Consider the following 23,682-nt stretch of genomic DNA (forward strand, 5'->3'; position numbering starts at 1 on the left):
TTGTATTTATTGTAATTTCATTACACAATAAATCCACCTACGTTGCTGTACATGGGAGAACCACAACATGTACAGCACCCATGGTTATTCACTTAATGGTTTGTGTAAATAGATCTGTAAAAAAAATAAAAATAATGGTGGTGTGAATATAATGAATAAATAAAGAAATTCAAACAAGGTGGAAATGTGCATTATAATGTTGAAGAACCTTGTTAATATAACAATTAGTTCCCTAATAGTTTTGGATGGGCCATTCCTTGTGGGTTCTCTGTACAAACAGAGATGAAGTGAAGTTCCTGAGAACCGTTGCGATGGTTTCTGTATAAGAAGAATAAGAATACTGGACGTGACTGCGCTGGCTCTTGGCTAGTCATCCTGGACAGGTTTGATGGCGGTCGGGTTTATGTCCTGCAAAGGACCTATGTCCTATGCATTCTACCTGTGTGGAATGTTATGTTTTATTTGTCGCCCTAGATTTTCATTACTAACTACTCTGCACCTAGTGTATACTAAAACGTATCAATTATTGAAACGATACTAATCAGACTAATGGGTTAAAAATGACATATAGGTATTAACATGGGAAGATTTCAGATTGGTGGAGAATTGTCATAGATTCAAGTCAGGTGTGCAGTGAAAAATAATGGCATTTTTAGATTTGCATCATGTCGGTTGAGATCTGTTGTTTCCTGTGTTTACTAATGATGACACTGTGTTTATTCTATTGGGGGAGGGGGAGTTGTATTCTCAGGGCTAATGTTAACATGCCCATGGCATTATTTGGAAAAAAAAAAGACTTATTACACAGTAATATTTTTTGTTGTAGGCCTACTACAACTGCTACAGCTTCCATGTATACTTCCAACTATTGTTCAAGTAGTAACCATGGAAGTTAATCTGTGCCATCCGATTTTGAAAATAAAAAGCCATTGAATTCTAAGCACTGAATATTAATGCATTGAAATAACGTACCTGGATTTTTTGCCTCTGAACTGAATTGTCAAATCAATTTCAGCTTTATTTTTCAATGTTAAAAAATTCAAAATCAAATATTCAACGTCCCCGAAGTCAACATGCCAAATGCAGCTGCAAAATTCAATCTATGAAATTCAGTGAAATTACGCCAAATTTATTAGGGCACCAATTTTGAGTGATCCGAGGTCCCTTTATTTGATTTTTGATTAACGTTGAAAAATAAGGCTGATTTATTGACAATTGCAAAAAAATCCAGATACATTAAGGTTTGCGTCACAGTCTGCCCCTAGCTAACCCAGTTGAGTTTTTCAAAGTTAATTTTTCTTGTTAAATTTCAATAAAATAATTATATATCATTTTTTTAATTTTTTTATTTAATTGTTTAAGGAAAATGTAGGCTACGTTGAAAAACTCGACATGCCCCGTTGCCACACACTGAATATCAAAGATTTTGTTTTTTAATTTATTTCAAAGGTTCTATATTAAAGTGGAAATAAGACTCATAGTTAATGTACCAATACGATATTTTGTTATTTTATATATTTATTTGGATTATTTTAGACCGTTTTTTTTATTACATAATTAGGCACAAAACACAAAGCACAAAACTGGATAGAAAAGTGTGAGTTAGAAGAGACAGTAAGATGACTCGGGGAAAAAGCAGTTCGGTTCTATGTGTTACATTTCTATCTCTAGGCCGCCGTGGAGCTTTCTGCGTCAGGATTGACTACACAACTTTATTGTTCCATCCAGGAAGACACGACAGGCTACGTGTCAGGAAACGGCAAAAGGCAATCCAAGCCCTTGGAGTACTAGAATTCACCTGTTTATGAGGCGTACGAAGTTTATTTGGCTAATAGTAAATACATTGTTACTAAGACCGCGCCAATAAGAAGTCACGATGTTGACCAAATTTGAAACAAAGTCCGCCCGTGTTAAAGGTAGGTTGTCGGTGGTTATGATTAGCATTACATCAATAGCTAGCAGGCTAAAATGAATCGTAACGTTATCAGCTCAAATCTAGCCAACATTTTGGTTTCTTTCTGACAGTTCAATATAGGCTATACACGTTATGTTAACGTTATGCGGTGTTATGAATCAAATGAATTGCAGTGCCGAAAGCTGTTAAATTGTTAGGCAAGAAGCTATAGCTAGCTACGCTATTCATCCAGTGGTGAAGTGGTATTCAGATAAGACAGTCCTATATTTGTCACTCGATTTGTGTGTACATGTAACTTTTACGAATTACAGTTAATCGTTTTCTTGGTTGTCCTTTGGTTGTAGGGCTGAGTTTCCATCCCAAGAGGCCATGGATCCTGGCCAGTCTGCACAACGGCGTCATACAGCTGTGGGACTATCGTATGTGTACACTGATCGACAAGTTTGATGAACACGACGGTAAGAAAATGGCAATATAGTTTGGATATGAGATCATTTTTTATTCTATTCAAAGATATTTTTTCCAAGAGCTGCTGACACGTATGTTTTAATAAACAGGCCCCGTCAGAGGTATTGACTTCCACAAGCAGCAGCCTCTCTTTGTATCCGGGGGAGATGACTACAAGATCAAGGTAATATTGCGGTGACGTTGCATTACCCCATCAATAATCCCAAAATAGTATGTACAGATAATTACATACGTGGAAATATATATTACTTGGGTGAACCAATTGTTCTAGATAAATTCACATTTTTATATGACTGCATTTTATTTGTGAATCATATGTGAGCTTGTTTACAAGCTTTTTAAAATAACTTTATTAACTTCTTTTTTGTAAAATGGCATCTGCTCGACCCATTTCACGTTTGAAAGACCCTGCAGGGAAATATCCAGGATAGTGTTTCCTATGTGAATACGGCTTCAGTCAGTGTATTTTTAAAGCACTGTTTTCTGCTCAGGTGTGGAACTATAAGCTGAGACGCTGCCTCTTCACTCTTCTCGGACACCTGGACTACATCAGAACCACATTCTTCCACCATGTGAGTAGTTGTCTAGACCAACCTCATATGTACATGACATGACGTGTGTAAATGTCAATGTTGGCCGTACTTGATCGTTATCGTTGTGTGCAGGATTACCCCTGGATTCTGAGTGCTTCAGATGACCAGACCATTCGCATCTGGAACTGGCAGTCAAGGACCTGTGTCTGGTAAGAACACACGTATTATGCACGCATATTGAAATAGGTTGTGAGTTACCCATCATTATTAAACGTTTTTCTTATTACCGCTAGGGTTAGCTTCAAAGAATGATGATAAGAGATAAGAGAACTTTATTTCATCCCATGCATGGGAAATTAACTTGTTACAACAGCCCATGGAATCTAAAGTATGCAATAATAAAATAAAAAGTATAAAGTATCCAACAATCATGCATCCATAAGATAATACAAAATATAATAAATACAATAAATATAAATATAATTAAAATGATGGCGTGTTATATTGTGTTTCATATGAATCACCGTTCTTTTCCAGCGTGCTCACCGGGCACAACCACTATGTGATGTGCGCCCAGTTCCACCCCTCCGAGGACCTGGTGGTGTCGGCCAGCCTGGACCAGACCGTGCGCGTGTGGGATATCTCCGGTGAGGGGCGTGGTTTAGAGGAGGGGCAGAGGATAGTGGGAGGGGCCTGGGCGGGGCGGGCAGGACGGGCAGGACATCAGGGGTTATGGGATGGGGAGAAAGATGTCAGAACTGAACCCATCAGTTCCTAATCCTCTTTCTCTCCTCCTTTTGTGTGAAGAGAATACATCTCTGTGGGCTGTTGGCAAAATAACACCTCTCTCTATTTAGCCTCATAAAAATTAGACTCAAGTTGGCTCAATTGTGAATTTCCGACCAACCAATTATTACCAATGGTTGGTTGGAAATTTCAGCCTCAATTTTGGGGGCTAGCATTTTCACCATGAAATTTAGTTGGGCAATGCGAGAGAGGTGTATGTTGTGAATTTTGCATGCCCTTGTAATATCTGTTGACTGTAAGATCTCTCTGTTAACAAAGGTTTGCCTTTCCAATTCATTCTTGTTAACCCATTAACTGGTCTTACAACTCCTCCCTACTCTTCTTCATCTTACAACTCCTCCCTACTCTTCTTCACCTGCACATCATGCCTTCCAAGGTTCTGCTGTCCCTCTTTCAGGGGATTCAGTGAATCTCTTCCTCTCCTCTACCTTGACTGCATGTCCCTGTGTACCTCATTTCATTCACATAAATACCAAAAACGCATTATATTTTGCATGCATACAACAGATGGTGCATGTGTTATGATGAACTATTTAATAAGTTCACTATCTGCATCATCTAAATACCTGGGATAAGAAAGTAAGTACCAATTCCAGTTTGTTTGCTGGTTTTATATGTAATATATGGCAAACTTGTAGCGTATACATTTTCTTCTCATACTACCATTGGCATGATAATTGCATGGCTACATATGCGATTAATGAACGGATATAACAATATCTCTAATAGCAAGTAAGGGTTAGTAAATAAGTAAGAGAGCTTGTTAACACTGATGCATGATGGGAACATTGCAATAGCAGCCATGCATTGGCGACCCCCAGCATCCTAACACAAAGCATGGAGCCTCGTTCCATTTAACCCCATTCCAAACCACAACAGTGACAACAACGCCCCATACAGGGCCCCTCTTCACCGCCCCCAGCTGCCAACCACTGCCATCCCATCTGGGCCCATTCACCACCCACCAACCTGTGTCCCCCCCCTTTCTCATGCTCCCCTGGAAACATCCGCACCTGCATACGGGTTCCTAGTGCTGCGGATTCCTATGAAAGAGGGATTTCCCATCAGGGTTCTCCTCGCTGTTGTGACTAACTGACCACCACATGTGTGGTTCATACGGGGCAGGAGTCACCAACACAATCACCCTGACATGTTTTACCCCCCCCCCCCCCCCCCCCCCCCATCCGTCTGTGCTGTCCCCATTTTCAGCCTTTGGACCTCCGTTGATTGGTTTATTGCTTAACAACACGCATCATCCAATGTAGATCTTTAAACCCTCTCCTGTGTGTGGTTGATCTGTTGACCCAAGCACGGTTTACATTGTCGGGCCTTTTTCACTGTTTTCTTACTATATTGTCAATTTTCTTTTATAGGTCTTAGTCTGAACCGTTCTTCACAGAATAAAAAAAAAGGTGTCAATATCTCTCAGTAACACTGAGCAGTTGGAAGTTTCAATTCGAGGTATTCTTTATTTATTTCACCCTTCAAAGACGAGGGATAGCCGACACTGTCATACAATAACCCAATCCAGTCTCTCACGCCCGTGAGCTGAACCTCACAGGGAGACAGATGGGGAGATCCACAATAGTCAATGATGTTTTCCTGGCCCTGTGTGTGTGTGTGTGTGTGTGTGTGTGTGCGTTGCCGTGTGTGTGTGTGTGTGTGTGTGTGTGTGTGCGTCGCCGTGTGTGTGTGTGTGTGTGTGCGCGCGTCGCCATGTGTGTTCAGTTAGGCCCAGCGACTGTCATCGCTTATGGGGAAAGCGAACAGCAGCTCCTGTTACTCATTATGTGTTTGAGTGCTAACCAAGTTTCTCTTTTCCCCACCTCCTCCCCCTCCTCCTCCTCCACCACCACCGTGGTGGTCCCGTCGTGTGTAACTCCTATGTTGTCAACCCCACCCCCCCCCCCCCCCCCTCCCTGGCCGGCCTGTTCTTTCTCTGGTTGTTGTTGCCGTGGTCGTTGATCCCGCCAGGTCTGCGGAAGAAGAACCTCTCCCCTGGCGCGGTGGAGAACGACGTGCGCGGCATCTCGGGCGTGGACCTGTTCGGGGCGTCGGACGCCGTGGTCAAGCACGTCCTGGAGGTGAGGCGAAGCGTGAGAATTGACGTGCTTCCTTACAAGACCGGTAACCATAGCAACGCCGGTAAACAAACCCCGCGAAGCCCAATCCCTACGTGAGCTCCCCGCGCTACGGCCATCCGGAGGCGCACAGAGCTTTTGGCCGTGATATTATGATATATAAAATGATATTATACTATTATCTAGAACGTTATAAGACGCCGAGAATTGGCGCGCTGCCAGCTGCTGTCACCGAGTGTGAGAGGAGAGTTGACGGAGAAGATGGCGGTTGACCTAGTTTCAAAGTTAATACCGTTTATACCGGTAATACCGGTGTTGACACGAGTGTATTACTCGGTGTGAACATTTCCACATCGCGACAACCCGAGTTGTAGCAGGACCTCGCATGTAGTCCGTCAGATTGGGTAGGATTCAATAAAAGACTGGATCGATTGTTTTTAGATTATGTAAATGATTGGCCAACTGTATTAGACTTTTATTGTTAGATATTAGAGATAGATTTTTAGATGTTTCTTTTTTATATTGACATGTGCAACTCTTGGTTGCTGCTAAACTTTGTTTCTGTAAATGGTACAATCGTGTGTGTGTGTGTGTGTGTGTGTGTGTGTGTGTGTGTGTGTGTGTGTGTGTGTGTGTGTGTGTGTGTGTGTGTGTGTGTGTGTGTGTGTGTGTGTGTGTGTGTGTGTGTGTGTGTGTGTGTGTGTGCGCGTGCAGGGTCATGACCGCGGGGTGAACTGGGCGGCCTTTCACCCCACCATGCCCCTCATTGTGTCTGGGGCTGACGACAGGCAGGTCAAGATCTGGAGGATGAACGGTGAGCGTCTGGTCGTCTCCCTCTCTGGGCCTGTCTGACCCTCTCTGACTCTCTCTCTCTCTCTCTCTCTCTCTTTCTCTCTCTCTCTCTCTCTCTGTCCCTCTCTCTCTCTCTCTGTCCCTCTCTGCTTCTGTCCCTCTCTCTGTCTCTCTCTCTCTGTCCCTCTCTGTCTCTGACCCTCTCTGTCTCTCTCTCTCTCTCTCTCTCTGTCTCTGTCTCTGTCTCTGTCCCTCTCTGTCTCTGACCCTCTCTCTCTCTCTCTCTCTCTCTCTCTCTCTCTCTCTCTCTCTCTCTGTCTCTGTCTCTGTCCCTCTCTGTCTCTGTCCCTCTTTCTCTCTCTGTCTCTGTCCCTCTCTGTCTCTGACCCTCTCTCTCTCTGTCTCTCTCTCTCTCTGTCTCTGTCTCTGTCTCTGTCTCTCTCTCTCTCTCTCTCTCTCTCTCTCTCTTTCTCTGTCCCTCTCTGTCTCTGACCCTCTCTGTCTCTGACCCTCTCTGTCCACGGGACAGCTGGGAATGTTACCAATGCACGCAATGCATTTAAAACCAAATTAAGCCCAAACAGGTCGAGGTCTTGTTGTAGTCTGTTGTTGTATTTGTAAACACAATCAAAAGATTACTATTATTATTTTTTTGTCATGTGATATACAATTACATGCATATTTGTGTGTGTGTGTAAATCAGATTATCTGTTACATAATAGCATTTGTATTGTAGAGCGCTCAGTTTCTCAGGGATGTATAGACCCTTTGCCTGGTCCTTCTCCTCCCTAACGTTGTTACATGGATTGAACGGCATATCCTGTTCGTTCCGTGGTCATGGTTATCCTCGCCATGGTTGTGCTCTTATTCTAAGCTGTTTCCACCGTGTGGTATCACACTTAGCCCTGCAATAAGTGAGTAGTAATATGGCTGCAGAACTTTTAAGTAATAAGTAGATGGATGCAGTTGTAAGAAATAACACTTTAGTCTAGATGTCGTTGAGGTCTTGCAACGGGCCGTGATTAGATTCAGAATTGATCTGAAATGAAAGTAAAATGTTACAATATGATTCCTAGGAAAATACAATGGTACATGCAAGGCTATCCAGCCTAGCGATGTAATAAAGAAGAGCAAACGATGAATGTGCCTCTCAGTCCCTCCGTCCTAATGTAATCATCATGTTTACCCGTGCAAGGAAACCATTAAACGATTCGATGGAAAATGTGATTAAAGCGTGATGAAGGGGTTCAGATGGATCCCATCCGTTCTAACGTCCCTCTCGCCGCCGCCCTGCCCAGAGTCTAAGGCCTGGGAGCTGGACACGTGCCGCGGCCACTACAACAACGTGTCCTGCGCCGTCTTCCACCCGCGGCAGGAGCTCATCCTGTCCAACTCGGAGGACAAGAGCATCCGCGTGTGGGACATGTCCAAGAGGACGGGCGTCCAGACCTTCCGCCGCGACCACGACCGCTTCTGGGTGCTGGGCGCGCATCCCAACCTCAACCTCTTCGCCGCCGGTAAGCGGGACGGGGCGGAGACGGGGAAGACGAGCGCCGCCATGTTTTTTTTTTAGGATCGTTTCAGGTCATGGATGGAAGTCATTTAAGGACGACCCTGTCATGCAGTTGCTATGAAATCCAGAAGTTCAGGAGATTTCATCACTGGAGATGAAATTCTGTAGCTTGAAAGAAGCGTCTCAGAGAAATAAATCTTCATTTGATCTGCGTCAGTTTAAAAGTTACAGCAAAGTATTTAACCACCCAGATTTTGACATGACCGTTAAATACCACATACCTACCTCCCCCCCTCCCCCCTCTCCCCCCCTCCCCCCTCTCCCCCCTCTCCCCCCAGGTCACGACAGCGGCATGCTGGTGTTCAAGCTGGAGCGGGAGAGGCCCGCCTACGCCGTCTACGGCAACATGCTGTACTACGTCAAGGACCGCTTCCTCCGGCAGCTGGACTTCAACAGCAGCAAGGACACCGCTGTCATGCAGCTCCGCAGGTCAGCGCGCGCGTGTTTGTGTGTGCGTGCGTGTGTGCTTGCGTGTGTGTGTGTGTGTGTGTGTGTGTGTGTGTGTGTGTGTGTATGTGTATGAATCCCACCAAGCTGGACATAAAGGTCAAAAATACTCTAGGAAATGTGAGTCTGACCTGTAAAGGGTTTGCACAAATTGTTGTCCTTAATTTGACGACATGACAACTTTTTATGAATAAAAGACATTTCAACATTTTTAGATGAATTCAATACAGAACATAATGCAGAACGCAGAGAATAGTCCATACATCTAACAGCCAATGTTCTCCCTCCAGTGGGTCCAAGTTCCCAGTGTTCAGCATGTCCTACAACCCGGCCGAGAACGCGGTCCTACTCTGCACTGTAAGCGCGCGCACACACACACACACACACACACACACACACACACACACACACACACACACACACACACACACACACACACACACACACACACACACACACACACACACACACACACACACACACACACACACACACACACACACACACACACACACAGCCTCTTTTGAGTCCCCATTTTGCCTGGGGTTCCGTGTCATACCTCTTCTGTCCCACAGAGGGCGACCAACCTGGAGAACAGCACCTACGACCTGTACTCCATTCCCAAAGAGAGCGACTCCCAGAACCCAGACGGTATTATTCAGCAAAACCAGCAACATAATCATACATATTGCTTTCCATTGGGATGTATGTTGTAGTGTTCAGCCCATGGCTGACTCCGCCGTCGGTGTGGGGACGTGTGCGTGAACGGTGCATGTGAGGCGATGTTGGAACGCGCTTTGGGAGGCCAATGGTTAGAAAAGCGCTGCATCAATGCAGTCCATTTACGGTTACATCACTCGGACTTCCGTCTCTCTCCAGCCCCGGAAGGCAAGAGGTCCTCCGGGCTGACGGCCGTCTGGGTGGCCAGGAACAGGTTCGCCGTCCTGGATCGCATGCACTCGGTAAGGCTGGGTTAACCCCACTATATGTTCTGCATTGTATAGCGATGTTCAGTGGTGGATGGGTTAACGACAAAGCATTTTGTGGTGTTGGTATTTTACTACCCATGTATGTGTATGGAGGAGGGGAAATTGTTATCTCTTGTGTATTATTTATGCGGTTCTTAACCCGAGTGAGACCCACTTTTACTCGTGGAAGATTATTCTTTTGTACATTTGGTGGTTTCCTGATGGTTTGAAATGTAATATTATTTAATTTTAGAGTTTTTATTCGAATCAATATTGTTAAAAGATACTGACCACCATAAATGGACGTCGGTTCCTGTGCCGTGTCTCCCCCCCCCCCCCCCCCCCCCCCCCCCCGTAGCTTCTGATCAAGAACCTGAAGAACGAGATCGTGAAGAAGGTGCAGGTGCCCAGCTGCGAGGAGATCTTCTACGCCGGCACGGGCTCCCTGCTGCTGCGCGACGCCGACGGCGTCACGCTGTTCGACGTGCAGCAGAAGCGCTCGCTGGCCACCGTCAAGATCGCCAAGGTCAAGTACGTGGTGTGGAGTGCCGACACGAGCCACGTGGCGCTGCTGGCCAAGCACGGTGAGTCCCGCCGCACCCACTCACACACTGTTTATCCTAGTTATTTCGCTTACCCCAAAATTAGATTTTTTATTCTATTTGTTTTTTTAACCTGTAGTCCTTTGTCATCTTTGGATGAAAAGGGCACTATAAATAAAATGGATTATTATTTGTATTATTATTGTTATTATTATAGTCCAGCGCATTGAGCAGCACCTCAAGGCGTCCAGGCAGTACGACAAAGTTGTGGGAAAAGTTTAGATTTGAACTTGAAATAGTTTACTGTCGACACACAACCTCAAGTGATGCAGTTGTTATGAGCCGATCAAATCCTAATGTTGAGGAGACGTTGCCACTGGAGATGAGGTTCGGTAGCTAGGAAAAAAAATTGTACTTTATCTGCAGGGACGTACTCATTAAACGTTTAGGTCTGGCCATGTGGGAGTGGATGAATTAACCAGCGACTATTATTTTTAAACTATTATTATCTCTAAAATGTCCCAAAATGTCAATGTCACAACGTAATCAAAATCACATGAGATGATGAGTCTTTGGATCACGCATCACGATATCTTTCTACGTTCTATAAAACCTTCTCTCGCTCTCTTTCTCCTCCGTCCTCCGGGCAGCCATCATGATCTGCAACCGGAAGCTGGAGAGCCTGTGCAACATCCACGAGAACATCCGCGTGAAGAGCGGCGCCTGGGACGAGAGCGGCGTGTTCATCTACACCACATCCAACCACATCAAATACGCCCTCACCTCCGGGTACGCCCCCAGCTGTGTTTCCCCCAGCGCTGTATGGTTAGGGCCCCGCCTTAACGACACCAGGGCCCCGCCTTAACTACCAATGTATTGAAAAAACATCGGTAGTACCGTCTACAACAATAGTCGAGCCACAAAGCTTTTTGAATGGAATTGAAGGCGGGCGCGGGGGATCGTTCGCCTCTGCGCCGTCCGATTTGGAACGGGCGAGAGGGGGAACGGGGGGTCCACCGTTAGCGTGGACTGAACCCCTCACCGAAGGCTGCAGGCTCGCGGGATAATGACCCCCTTGACTGAGACATTTCCTGGGGGGAAACGCTGCACACTCTCAGCTGTTGTTGTCGAAGGGTAATATAACGTCCGCTGGTTGGAGCAATTTGGCGGCTGGGGCCAAAGGATTGGTCTGCCACCTCACTTCACTCCTAGTATGGGCTTTATGTCAGCATTCTCCATGTGCTCCTACATAGATATGTTGAATTTTTGTTTAGTCGCAACTTGTTTGTTTTTCGATGCACACATTTTATTTGTTTACATGCATGCGTTAATTTTACGTATGCATACACTTTTTCGTTCACTTAACTTTTTCACTTTTCGTGTTTTACAAAATAAATATATATATATATATATATATATATATATATATATATATATATATATATATATATATATATATATATATATATATATATATATACTATGTTCTTGGAGGATAACGATCAACTGAGCTGAATACAGCCATCTGCACGGAGGCCTGACAGTGACCCCCCCTCCCTCTCCGTCCACAGCGACCACGGCATCATCAGGACCCTGGACCTGCCCATCTACGTGACGCGGGTGCGGGGCAACAGCGTGTACTGCCTGGACAGAGAGTGCCGCCCCCGCGTGCTCACCATCGACCCCACCGAGTACCGCTTCAAGCTGGCGCTGGTCAACCGCAAGTATGAGGAGGTGGGTGCCCGGACAGCTAACGGAGCGCTCCCCAGGGGGTCTCGGGGGGGTGGACGCCTGGTTGGGTTACGTTCTGTGTGTTGATGTGTCAAAGAAATACACTTTACCTTAGTCTTCTACTTTAAGAGATTGTTGGCAAAAAAGGGAGGTATAATTAATGGTGCTGCACGATTTGGTGAAAAAGTCATGTTGCGATTATTGTGGACATTATTGCGATTGCGATATGATGAACTAATGTCATGAGTCTACTTGCTTGGTTATCAAGGAAGAGGCACACAGATTGCTGATCATTTTAAAATGTTTATTTCTCAACTCAAACATACAAACTTAAACTAGCATAAGTAAATACAAAAACTAAAAAATGTGTACAGTACTGTTCTCAAAATAACAATATTTTACAAAATTAAATAAATAATAAAAATATATACTTTTTAAAATAAAGGCATTTCTGCAGTGCAAACTTGTTGGGTTAGCTCAATAGTACAACTTATTTTTTACATTTTATCGCAGCCTTTTGCGGTAATACAATCGCAAAGGCTGATATCGCGATTGCGATTCGATTAATCGTGCGGCTCTAATAATTAATCATATTCTTCTAAAACATTATGTTCTGCTGCGCCGTACAGCAAAGCAAGAGAGCGTGAGCGCGCTACTGCTATACAGCCGTGTAGTCCGTGATAAAGCATCGAGACATAGCCTCATGGTTAAACCCATTTAAGTGGCCTTTTTAGCCCCGGTGTCGCATATCTGCGGTAATGGCAGGTTACCTGTGAGTGTATGGGAATGGGGCGGGCACGGCGTTCTCCTGTTTCTCCCAAACAACACTTACCGGCAACCCTTTAGTTGAACCCGCTCCCTGAACCTTGACCCCTCTCCGACCCCGCTAGGTGCTCCACATGGTGCGCAACGCCAAGCTGGTGGGCCAGTCCATCATCGCCTACCTGCAGAAGAAGGGCTACCCCGAGGTGGCGCTGCACTTCGTCAAGGACGAGAAGACCCGCTTCAGCCTGGCTCTGGAGTGCGGCAACATCGAGGTGAGAACCACGGCCGGAGCTCTCTCGTCTTATTCCTCTTATTGGGATTATCCGCATGCTAAATAGGGGTCGAGAATAGCATCCAGTATGTCCGAAGACAAATCGATTTACAGTATGCCAGAGGAAAACGGGATGCTGAAAAGTATTTGGGAGAACTTTGTAGTGTGCGAACACGGGACGCCACGTCCCACAATGCATTTGGTCAGGAGTGAAGCTATGAGTTGTGGACGCTTGTTCAACCCCCAAAAAAACAAAATTTAAAAATATATTTTGCAGTTTCATGAATGTATACTTGGTCGCAACTAATTATAACTAGTAAATATAACTATTTAGGTATCAAGTAATTATTACTAGTAAATATAACTATTTAGCTCGTCATCAATTGCCACCACCACTCATTGTATCTCCTGAAAATATAGTTATTTCTCCTTTTCTCCTTTATTTCTTAACGACTGTTTCCACCCCGACCACCAGGTGGCGCTGGAGGCCGCCAAGGCCCTGGACGAGCGCAGCTGCTGGGAGCGCCTGGGCGAGGCCGCACTGCTGCAGGGCCACCACCAGGTGGTGGAGATGTGCTACCAGAGGACCAAGAACTTCGACAAGCTCACCTTCCTCTACCTCATCACCGGCAACCTGGCCAAGCTGCGCAAGATGATGAAGATTGGTACGGATGTGTGTCGTTGGCATTGAGTCTTGGCTCTCCAGACATAAGAGCTGTGTTCGAAATCGTTCCGTATCAGGGATACAGTGTCGTCCTTTAGTAGAGGTGTTCGAATTCTCAGTGGTTTATTTCATTCACTAAATAGTGGACAATAAAATACCCAAAATTTGAGTACATGTTACTCCCGTGTACCACAATGCAATGCGGTCGGTCGGGTTTTCTAAACGTCATTTACTGACGCATATGACGTTTAGAAATGTTTAGCGTAGTGTCCGAATTCTCGTTTGTTCGTTCCCTGTATAGCTCACTATCATAAACACTCTGTAGGTAATAGTGAGTGAATAGGAACGATTTTGAACACGGCTAATGCCTGGAGAACTCTCCGTCAGCGAAGTTTGCACGACTGTATCAAACGAGTGAGGAGGTATCACAGAGGCAGACCTTGACCTCAACGTGTCCCGTGTGTCCCGTACTGTCCCCGTCCCGCAGCCGAGATCAGGAAGGACATGAGCGGGCACTACCAGGGGGCCCTCTACCTGGGGGACGTCAGCGAGCGGGTCCGCATCCTGAAGAACTGTGGACAGAGTAAGTGCCCTCCTCCAAACCCTACCTCTGGTGCATCAACAACGGGGAGCATAGTAAGACACTCAAATATATAGGATAAAGAAATGAACCATGAGCACACGATATGTAAAATAAATGAAGCATATGTAGAGTAATTTTATTTAGATATTTTATTGAAGCACTCATACATATTCGTGGGTTATTATCCCTTTTTTGGAAACCATTTTTTAACGTCCTCTTTAAATTACAATTACAATTAGGGCATTTAGCAGACGCTTTTATCCAAAGCGACTTGTAATTATTAATACGCACATTGACACACCGACGGCAGAGTCAACCATGCAAGGTGACAGCCAGCTCGTCAGGGGCAGTCAGGGTTAAGTGTCTCGCTCAGGGACACATCAACACTCAGCTAGGAGGAGCTGGGGATCGAACTAGCGCCCTTTGCTGTGCTTCCTGTGCTCCCTCTGTACACCGCCTCGTTGGGGCTGTGAACCGGGTAGTCAGCGTGGCCGGTGCTGCCCCGGTCCAGCGCCTCACGTCCCCTCTGTGTGCTTCCAGAGTCTCTGGCCTACCTGACCGCAGCCACCCACGGCATGGACGAAGAGGCCGAGGCCCTGAAGGAATCCTTTGACCTGGAGAAGGAGACGGTGTGTAGCGAGGGTCACACACACACACACACTACACACACACACACACACACACTACACACACACACACACACACACACACACACACACACACACACACACACACACACACACACACACACACACACACACACACACACACACACACACACACACACACACACACACACACACACACACACACTAAAGGGATTGTGCAATGCCCTGCACTATGGGGAACCTGTTTCGACAGTATTACCTGTACAACAACCTAACAATCATTTTAATATGAGGTTTGAGCAGTCAGCACACACACATGAAACCGATGGGTATTATGGGGACGTTTTCACAAACTGGGAGCAATCGCCCTTCATCCACCTCCAGATGAATGCAGGTCATGGCTGCAATCCATCAACAACAACACCCACCCCCTCAGTGGGTGGAGGGCGGTACCCCCCCCCCCCCCCCCCAACCAGTGGGGGGGGGGGGGGGTACCGCCCTCCACCCACCCCCTCAGTGGGTGGAGGGCGGTCGTTTGTAGAGATATGTCCGTCCGTCCCCCCAACCAGTGGGGGGTGGGGGTGTCCTGAACCCCAGAGGAGGGGGTCCCGGGGGCGTGGCTAACGTGACGGCTGTGTGTGGTAGATCCCGGAGGTGGACCCCAAGGCCCAGCTGCTGCAGCCGCCGCCGCCCATCAACCCCCTGGACACCAACTGGCCGCTGCTCACCGTCTCCAAGGGCTTCTTCGAGGGAGCCATCGCCGCCAAGGGTGAGCCCCGGACACACTCACTCACTCAGTCAGTCTCAAACTCAGTCAGTCAGTCAGTCAGTCAGTCAGTCAGTCTCAAACTCAGTCAGTCAGTCAGTCAGTCAGTCTCAAACTCAGTCAGTCAGTCAGTCAGTCAGTCAGTCAGTCAGTCAGTCTCAAACTCAGTCAGTCAGTCAGTCAGTCTCAAACTCAGTCAGTCAGTCAGTCAGTCTCAAACTCAGTCAGTCTCAAACTCAGTCACTCAGTCAGTCAGTCTGAATACAGTCTGTCAGTCTGAATACAGTCAGTCAGTCTGAATACAGTCAGTCAGTCTGAATACAGTCAGTCAGTCTGAATACAGTGCAGTGAGAGTCTGACTGACTGACTCTCACTGCACTGTATTCTGAGCCCTGACTTGTATTGTCCTGCGGTCGGAGGCCTGAATATGATATACCGGTTCAGTGTTTCCCGCAGGATTTTTTTCAGCAGCGGTGGTGTGGTCCCCGATCCCTCTAGGGGTGTCCGGGGGCATGCCCCCCCGGCCGGAAAAATTTTGTACCCTTTACATTGGAAAGCATGAATCTGGTGCACTTTGAGAGGAGAATATGCACTTAAATCCTATTCAAACAGTCCTGTGTATTACTGTAGATGGGATTATTGGTGTTGTAACTTTGCCTTTTGTGTCTTCATTTACAGATTTTTATATTTTTGTATAGTAATATTTAAACAAAAAATGCCACAACGCAAATATAATTTGCACAATTTATTTACAGATTTTTGCCTAATGCTTAAACACTAAACATGGTTGCTATGCCCAAAGCATAACTGTTTTTTACATAAGACACTTTGTTCAAAAATGAAATCCCCTGCAACAATGGGCAAAACACATCTTTTTAAATTATAAACCTAACTAAAATTTGAAAAGAACACAGACTCACACACATGAAAAATAAAAAATAAAGCTAATTGAATACCAATCAGTGTGAGCCTTAGCACTACAAATAGACCTCAGGTGAGCTCAGCTCCTGTGAGAGTCAGGGGAAGAGGACAAGAGAGCGATGATAAGCTTGTTATTGCTTAAAACACTTCTTCTTAGTCTTGGGAGTCAAAAAGTGATGAGAAAATTATAAAATAAATATAAGTTATACATAATAGAAACTATTCATGATCTTTTAAGAAGTCCTTAGGTTTTTTCCCTGCATTTATGCTAATGACCACATGCTTACAGGCGATTAGCATAAATCCCTAACTAAAATACGCGATGAAAACAGATTTTATATGGCAATAAAGAACAACATCGGATCTAACAGTATGGATTCATTTTTCAAAGTTCCCGAAAATACCTAGGCTGGATATAAGCTCCTGTAAAGGCTATGAGTGATCCCAAAAAGAGCGACAACACGCACACACACACACATAGGCCTAAGCACACACACACAATACTAGAGGAAAAACGGCACGGAGGTTGCGGTTTATAGATAGCCTACAATAAAATGATTGGGCTCAGAGGGTTTTTAACACTGGTGGTCATGTAGCGACACATTTTAGCAACTTACTTTCTCTCTCTCTCTCTGTCTGTCTGTCTGTCTGTCTGTCTGTCTCTCTCTGTCTCTCTCTTTCTCTCTCTTTCCTTCTTTCTTCGATCTTCCGCTTCACTCGCTACTGCTAGAATCAATGTAACTTTGCAACCGTGTAGGGTAGCCTACTGCCAACAACTGCCACACTCGCTGTGTATTTTTCTTCTTTGATGTTGGTTACGTGACGATGTGCCGCGTGCTGCGCAATTGACGTTACGCGCTGTACATTTTCTAAAAGGAGCTACGTAAAAAAAAAAAATGAGGAAGTATTTTTATTGCAGAGGCGGAGAAAATTCAGCAGCGGCGGTGCGCCGCTGCTGTGTGAACGTGGGGGAAACACTTTAGGGATCGACCGATATGGATTTATTTTAGGGCCGATACGTTTTTATTTTTCCATCAGCCTTGGCCGATGACCGATACGCCCATGCCGATTTTCGTGAGCCGATGTTTGGAGCCGATACTGCTTTTGCTCCCTCAATTTACATCATAACAATGATGATAACAAATGTTAAAAAAAATAAATAAAAAAACGTATATATATATGCTATATATTAAACTGTTAATGTATAAAAAAGTAAGAAGTATATTAAATGTTGTCTCTGGTTGTTCCAGGCAAGGCGGGCCAGATGGCGGCCGACCTGGACATGGAGGCCCCGGGAGGGGAGGGCTGGGGAGAGGACGCCGAGCTCCAGCTGGATGAAGGTGAGGGAGGCTTCGGCCCGTCGGTCGACCGGTCATCTCAGTGGATGGGATGACTGGTCGGTCGGTCGGTCGGGTCGCACCGGTCCCGCCTGGGTCGCTCCGGTCCCGCCTGGGTCGCTCCGGTCCCGCCTGGGCCGTGCCGTTCTCACGTGGGCCGTGCCGTTCTCACGTGGGCCGTGCCGTTCTCACGTGGGCCGTGCCGTTCTCACGTGGGCCGTGCCGTTCTCACGTGGGCCGTTCCGTTCTCACGTGGGCCGTTCCGTTCTCACGTGGGCCGTGCCGTTCTCACGTGGGCCGTTCCGTTCTCACGTGGGCCGGGTCGTTCTCACGTGGGCCGTGCCGTTCTCACGTGGGCCGGGTCGTTCTCACGTGGGCCGGGTCGTTCTCACGTGGGCCGTGCCGTTCTCACGTGGGCCGGGTCGTTCTCACGTGGGCCGGGTCGTTCTCACGTGGGCCGGCTAGCCTATCACTCAGCCAACCAGTCGGTCGGTAAAACGACCGACTGGTTGGCTGACTGCACGGCCGCTCCTCCCCCAGATGGTTTCATGGACGCCCAGGACGGCCTGGGGGAGGAGGGAGGACTGGTGAAGGAGGAGGGAGGTGGCTGGGAGGTGGAGGAGGACCTGGACCTGCCCCCGGAGCTGGTGAGACACACGGGCGTCGCCCTGCTTATTCCTACCGTTTCTCATACTGAGGATAGTTCTACTCATATAGGGTGTGTGTAGTACCTGAACTACAGCGGTCCAATGTTCTGATGTTGGACACGAGTTCTGAAATGCCATGAGTGCCGTAAACAATGCTTAGTGCAAAGGGAAGTGATGGACATTACAGACAACTCTTGAAACCGGTAAGGGTATTAAAGGAAACGTAAAACACCGCCAAAGAATAAGAAAGAAAATAAATTGTGGATACAATCGGCCAGTTTGGAAAACATGGCTGAATCTGAGCGATTGGTTCCTCGGCCAATAGGATATGCCGTCAGGCGGCGGAGGCGGGGCTGAGGACGGCTTCTTCGTCCCGCCCACCAAGGGCATGAGCCCCACCGCGACGTGGTGCAACAACTCCCAGCTGCCCGTGGACCACGTGCTGGCAGGCTCCTTCGAGACGGCCACCAGGGTAGGTCCACGCAGCACACACGTGCGGATGTATATGGGTGTGCATCTGTACCACTCCCTCACCGCCAGTATGAAACACTCTAATTGCCTCAGGCACCCCATCGTCAATTTAATATGTTTTGCCTGTGTGTCAATTATGGCCCCCGTTGCACACCTGAGCACGAGGGGTCCCCTACTATGGGTTTCTTCTCAAGGTTTCTTCCTTGCTGACTAAGAGAGTTCTTCCCTGCCCTTGTGGGGGCTTGGGTCAAGGGGGGTGTCATGAATATTTGGCCTGTTAAGCCCTGTGAGACTGTAATGGTGATTAAGCGCTATACAAATAAAGTTGAATTGAATTAATGTTTTAAAAAAAACTCAATTAAATCACCGTTTATTTTCCGGCGTACATCCTGAATGCTCTGCGCTGGCGGACTCTGACACGCCGCTCTCTCTGCCACCTGCAGCTGCTCCACGACCAGGTGGGCGTGGTGAACTTCGGGCCCTACAAGGCCCTGTTCATGCAGACGCTGTCCCGAGGCCGCACCTGCTACCTGGGCCTCCCCTCCCTGCCCTGTCTGCGAGGCCACCCCCAGAGGAACTGGAAGGTACGTCTGTACTCTAACACTCAGGGCCTTCAGCACACGCTTTTATCCAAAGCCACTTACAATAAGCACATTTGTCGTAAGAAGTGAAACAATATATCGCTGTCGGTACAGTAAGGATGTTCATAGAACCAAGTGCAAGTACTAACAATCGCTAGGCTAACCCATTCCCCGTGTACAGCAGCGATAGCAGCTACTGCAGATGCTACTCAATAAAGTACTATGAATAGGTACAACGTACAATAAGTGCGTGCATTAAGTGCCAGGACGTACAATATACAATGGTGAGCGCGGGGGGAACTGGAAGGCTATAGTGTAGGTGTGTAGGTGACAAAATAATGGACACAATCACCCAGTTTTCTAAAACCTTTTTTCCAAGACATAACTGAATCCGACCGATTGGTACTCACTTCATGTCCCATGTGGTGACATGAAGCGTGTTGGGTCCAATCAGCCTTGATTTATCCCCTGCCTAATAGTGCCAGAAATTAAATAATAATTGTGTTTATAGAGTCACCGGACGTTCAAATCCAACCTCGGGGATAGTGCCAGCTCGTGATGAAGACCGGGTTGTTGGCATTGGTGATTCTGATTTGCGCAAATTGGTTCCAGGCGTTGTCCCGCACCGTATCAGCTGGAGCGCGTATTTCAGCCAATCAGAAACCGATATTGGAAATCTCGGTTTGACAATGCATCCCTTGGGGTGACACTATGTTCAGCGGGAGGCATCAACGTGCAACTCAGCACGAAGCAGGGAGGGAGTGAACCTTACCTGGGTTGTTTAGTAGGGATGCACCGAAATGAAAATTCTTGGCCGAAACCGAATATACTGAAACAGTTGGCCGAAGGCCGAAACCGAATACCGAATGTGGCTTTTAATGTTTTTCATTCATTTTGCTTTAATTTTTCACCATTGCATAAATCAAACAATTAATGGTCCTTTATAAAAAATCAATTACAAATTTGATACAAAATATTAATTTAATACTGAACGTTTTCTAACATTCCAGCAGACATTATAGCAATATTTTAAGAACAATGTACCTATAAATAAATGAGTACTTTTTTTTTTTTTTATAAATAAATAAAAATGTTCGGTGTATTATGTTCGGCCTCTTTACTCCTTCGGCCGAAACCGAACATTATGTTTTGGGCCATTTTCGGCCGAACATGTTCGGTGGTCGGATATTCGGTGCATCCCTATTGTTTAGTTTCACGGTCTCCCTCAAGTCGTACCAGCAGCGACTTCAACACCCCACTGCCTCGTCCCAACGACCCCCACTGCGGCAGACCCCCTGTTCTCACCGCCGTGCGCCCCCTGTGCCTCCCTCCTCCAGGACGCCGGGGCCAAGCAGGGCCTCCCGGCCGTGGGCCTGCGCCTGTCGGACCTCATCGCCCGGCTGCAGCAGTGCTACCAGCTCACCACGTCGGGCCGCTTCGAGGAGGGCGTGGAGCGCTTCAGGGCCATCCTGCTCTCCGTGCCGCTGCTGGTGGTCGACAACAAGCAGGAGATCGCCGAGGTGGGTTCACGGGGGGGGGGGGGGGGAAGACATTTCTGGGTGCACGGCAGACGTGTGATGGAGGGGAATCCACCAAGAGATTAAGACGATGGCTCGGCTGCTCAAACCATCCCTCCAAGTGGAGTCAGGGTTGATAAGAGGCAAAGATTGGTACTAAGGCTAGTGTATTACCCGATGTAATGTAGTTCTGTTTCATTTAGGCGACGCGGTCTGGGCTTGACTACGGAGTACTCTGTATGGGCATTTAGCCAAATCAATAAAAAACGTCATTGAAAAATTGTTGTGTTGCTTTAGACTAGCTAGTTGAAGGCAGGTCAGTTCTCCTCTGTTCACATAGTAATAATAATAAATGAGATTTTTATAGCGGTTTTCTCAGACTCAAAGTCGCTTTGTGGACCATCGCATTGGTTGGACTCTGACACTGGGAGAATCTCTGGGAATCAAACCCCGCCTAATTTCTTCAATGTAGTTCCCTTGTCTTTTAAAGGCATCTTGCCATGTAGATTTACATCTTCTGTGTGTGTGTGTGTGTGTGTGCGTGCAGGCTCAGCAGCTGATCACCATCTGCAGAGAGTACATCGTGGGTCTGACCATGGAGACGGAGAGGAAGAAGCTGCCCAAAGACACGTTGGATCAGCAGAAGCGGCTGTGTGAGGTGAAAACAGAACCACTTGAACACACTCGGGTTTTACAGGAACCTTGACCCGGTTGAAGTGTACGGGTCAACGGATCTACTGGCACTGGTTTGTCAGCAAATGGAGTTGTTTTATGTGGTCTTTGTATTTCATCATATCCATTGGATTGCATTTGATGAAGGTAAAGGAATGAACCCGGACTGACTCCAAAGTGTAATCAAGCGTACAAGCGTAGCAGACCCTGGTGTGTGTGTGTGTGTGTGTGTGTGGTGTGTGTGTGTGTGTGTGTATAACCCTGTTGGACCGCCCCCCACCCCAGATGGCGGCCTACTTCACCCACTGCAACCTGCAGCCCGTGCACATGGTGCTGGTGCTGCGGACCGCCCTCAACCTCTTCTTCAAGCTGAGGAACTTCAAGACGGCGGCCAGCTTCGCCCGCCGCCTGCTGGAGCTGGGACCCAAACCGGAGGTCGCTCAACAGGTAAATGCCCCCCCCCCCCGAAGACGATGGAAAGTAACGGAAGACATTGAGGTTGTAGTTTGATGTTGAACAACCTCCAGGGAGAGGTTGTTCTAAAAGGAGCATTTCCATTGGTTTAAATGTTAGAATTGTTTTTAAGTTATTGATTGTAAATATGTCAAAGATCATTAGCTGGAGATTTGTAATTAAGATTATGAGGTCTAAGTATGTAGATCATCTTTATGTACTAAATCATCCATCACTTTTGTTCCTAAACTATGCGTAGATATTTAATTTTTTATGGGACATATTTTAAATATTTGTGAATGTCTTCCCAAACACCAACCGATGAACTTCCGCCCTCCCGTTCAGACACGCAAGATCCTGGCGGCCTGTGAGAAGACCCTGACCGACGCCCACCAGCTGAACTACGACCCCCACAACCCCTTCGACCTGTGCGCGGCCTCTTACGTCCCCCTGTACCGCGGGCGCCCGGTGGAGAAGTGCCCGCTCTCTGGGGCCTGCTACTGCCCCACGTACAAGGGCCAGGTCTGCAGAGTCACTCAGGTAGGCCCCAAGCACGCCTTTATATTTAACTATTATCTAATTGTTTTAGTATATACTACATGTGAACACTCTAAAAATAAGCAAGATAACATTTTTTGCCGGGATTTGTTTGTTTTTATTGGTGGTTTATTTGTTTTATTACCGTGACGAGACGACCGTCCCGCAATATCCCGAGTTTGAGATCTCTATCTCGGGATATTGTCCAATATCCTGAGATAGAGAACCAATCAAATTGCGCAATCTTGGGAGGTTCACGTGTATCATTTACTAAATCCTTATAGATATTGAAGAACAAATGTCTAGTGGTAATACTTGCTTCAATGTGTTCTAATTGGAATAAAAAGTCCCAATTATTTATTGTTTTATGCAATAAATATGCAATTTCCCAATGGGATTGTATAGCTATTAGATTTATCATATCTTTGACCTTTTGACCCATTTTTTTCCCTAGGCGACTGAGATCGGCAAGGATGTGATTGGACTGCGTGTGAGCCCTCTCCAGTTCCGCTGAGAAGAAAGAAGGCCAACACAGATATACAAATGCATCCACTTGTTTTTCAATGATAACCGAATTGTCTAGTTATAAAGCGGAGTAAATTGCTGATCTGTAAGAGGGGATTATCGTAACTTAATATAAAAATGTGTTTCCTCTCACTGTCTCACTACCTGTCCCGAAATGTATAACTTGTTAGGGATGATGTCTGTCCTCCAATGGTTGTGGCTTATAAAAAAGTGTAGAATCATCATGATGCTTTTCTCTGGCTCTTAAACTGTATAGGCCTACATGAAACATTACAAATAAAAGTCCTGTTTATTATCTGAGGTGCATCGTGAATGTGTTATGTGTGAACATCGGCTTCTTAAATTAAGAAATTGTTATGGGGGATATGAGTCGTAATCTAAGACAATTTCATTATAAAAAAGTCTAGTCTAAAATGCTCACCTTTCTGGGGAGAAAATCTGTCATCCCGAAGCGAGAAAATACGTTTTTAATTACGTGTTCAAACACACTCTGGGTTGGGTTCTAAA

The 23,682-nt window shown here is 46.4% G+C and overlaps 2 protein-coding genes across 2 annotated transcripts in view; one reads left to right on the forward strand and one right to left on the reverse strand.

Annotated features, from left to right (window-relative positions):
- The window catches only part of myadmb (myeloid associated differentiation marker b), a 110,819-nt gene that overhangs the window by 6,653 nt on the left and 80,484 nt on the right, over window positions 1-23,682 (reverse strand). The window lies entirely within an intron of this gene.
- copa (COPI coat complex subunit alpha) lies at window positions 1,710-23,475 on the forward strand. The gene is made up of 30 exons (XM_060058003.1): window positions 1,710-1,916; window positions 2,260-2,373; window positions 2,473-2,546; window positions 2,875-2,955; window positions 3,049-3,125; window positions 3,454-3,563; window positions 5,698-5,807; window positions 6,519-6,618; window positions 7,895-8,113; window positions 8,448-8,598; window positions 8,907-8,973; window positions 9,192-9,267; window positions 9,496-9,578; window positions 9,943-10,168; window positions 10,777-10,915; window positions 11,698-11,860; window positions 12,748-12,894; window positions 13,369-13,558; window positions 14,045-14,140; window positions 14,681-14,769; window positions 15,394-15,517; window positions 17,686-17,775; window positions 18,313-18,419; window positions 18,745-18,891; window positions 19,334-19,474; window positions 20,809-20,991; window positions 21,536-21,646; window positions 21,946-22,107; window positions 22,459-22,653; window positions 23,105-23,475. Exons 1-30 carry the CDS (start codon window positions 1,877-1,879, stop codon window positions 23,162-23,164), a joined length of 3,672 nt encoding a protein of 1,223 aa, XP_059913986.1. The 5' UTR covers window positions 1,710-1,876; the 3' UTR covers window positions 23,165-23,475.

This window comes from Gadus macrocephalus, chromosome 8 (genome assembly GCF_031168955.1).
Source record: "Gadus macrocephalus chromosome 8, ASM3116895v1".
NCBI lineage: Eukaryota > Metazoa > Chordata > Actinopteri > Gadiformes > Gadidae > Gadus > Gadus macrocephalus.

Bases quoted from the DNA above. Each gene is read 5' to 3' on its own strand.
- copa (XM_060058003.1), top strand. From the start codon at position 1,877: ATGTTGACCAAATTTGAAACAAAGTCCGCCCGTGTTAAAG. The intron at 2,374-2,472 runs GTAAGAAAATGG...TTTAATAAACAG, and splicing joins CAAGTTTGATGAACACGACG to GCCCCGTCAGAGGTATTGAC. The intron at 3,126-3,453 runs GTAAGAACACAC...GTTCTTTTCCAG, and splicing joins CAGTCAAGGACCTGTGTCTG to CGTGCTCACCGGGCACAACC.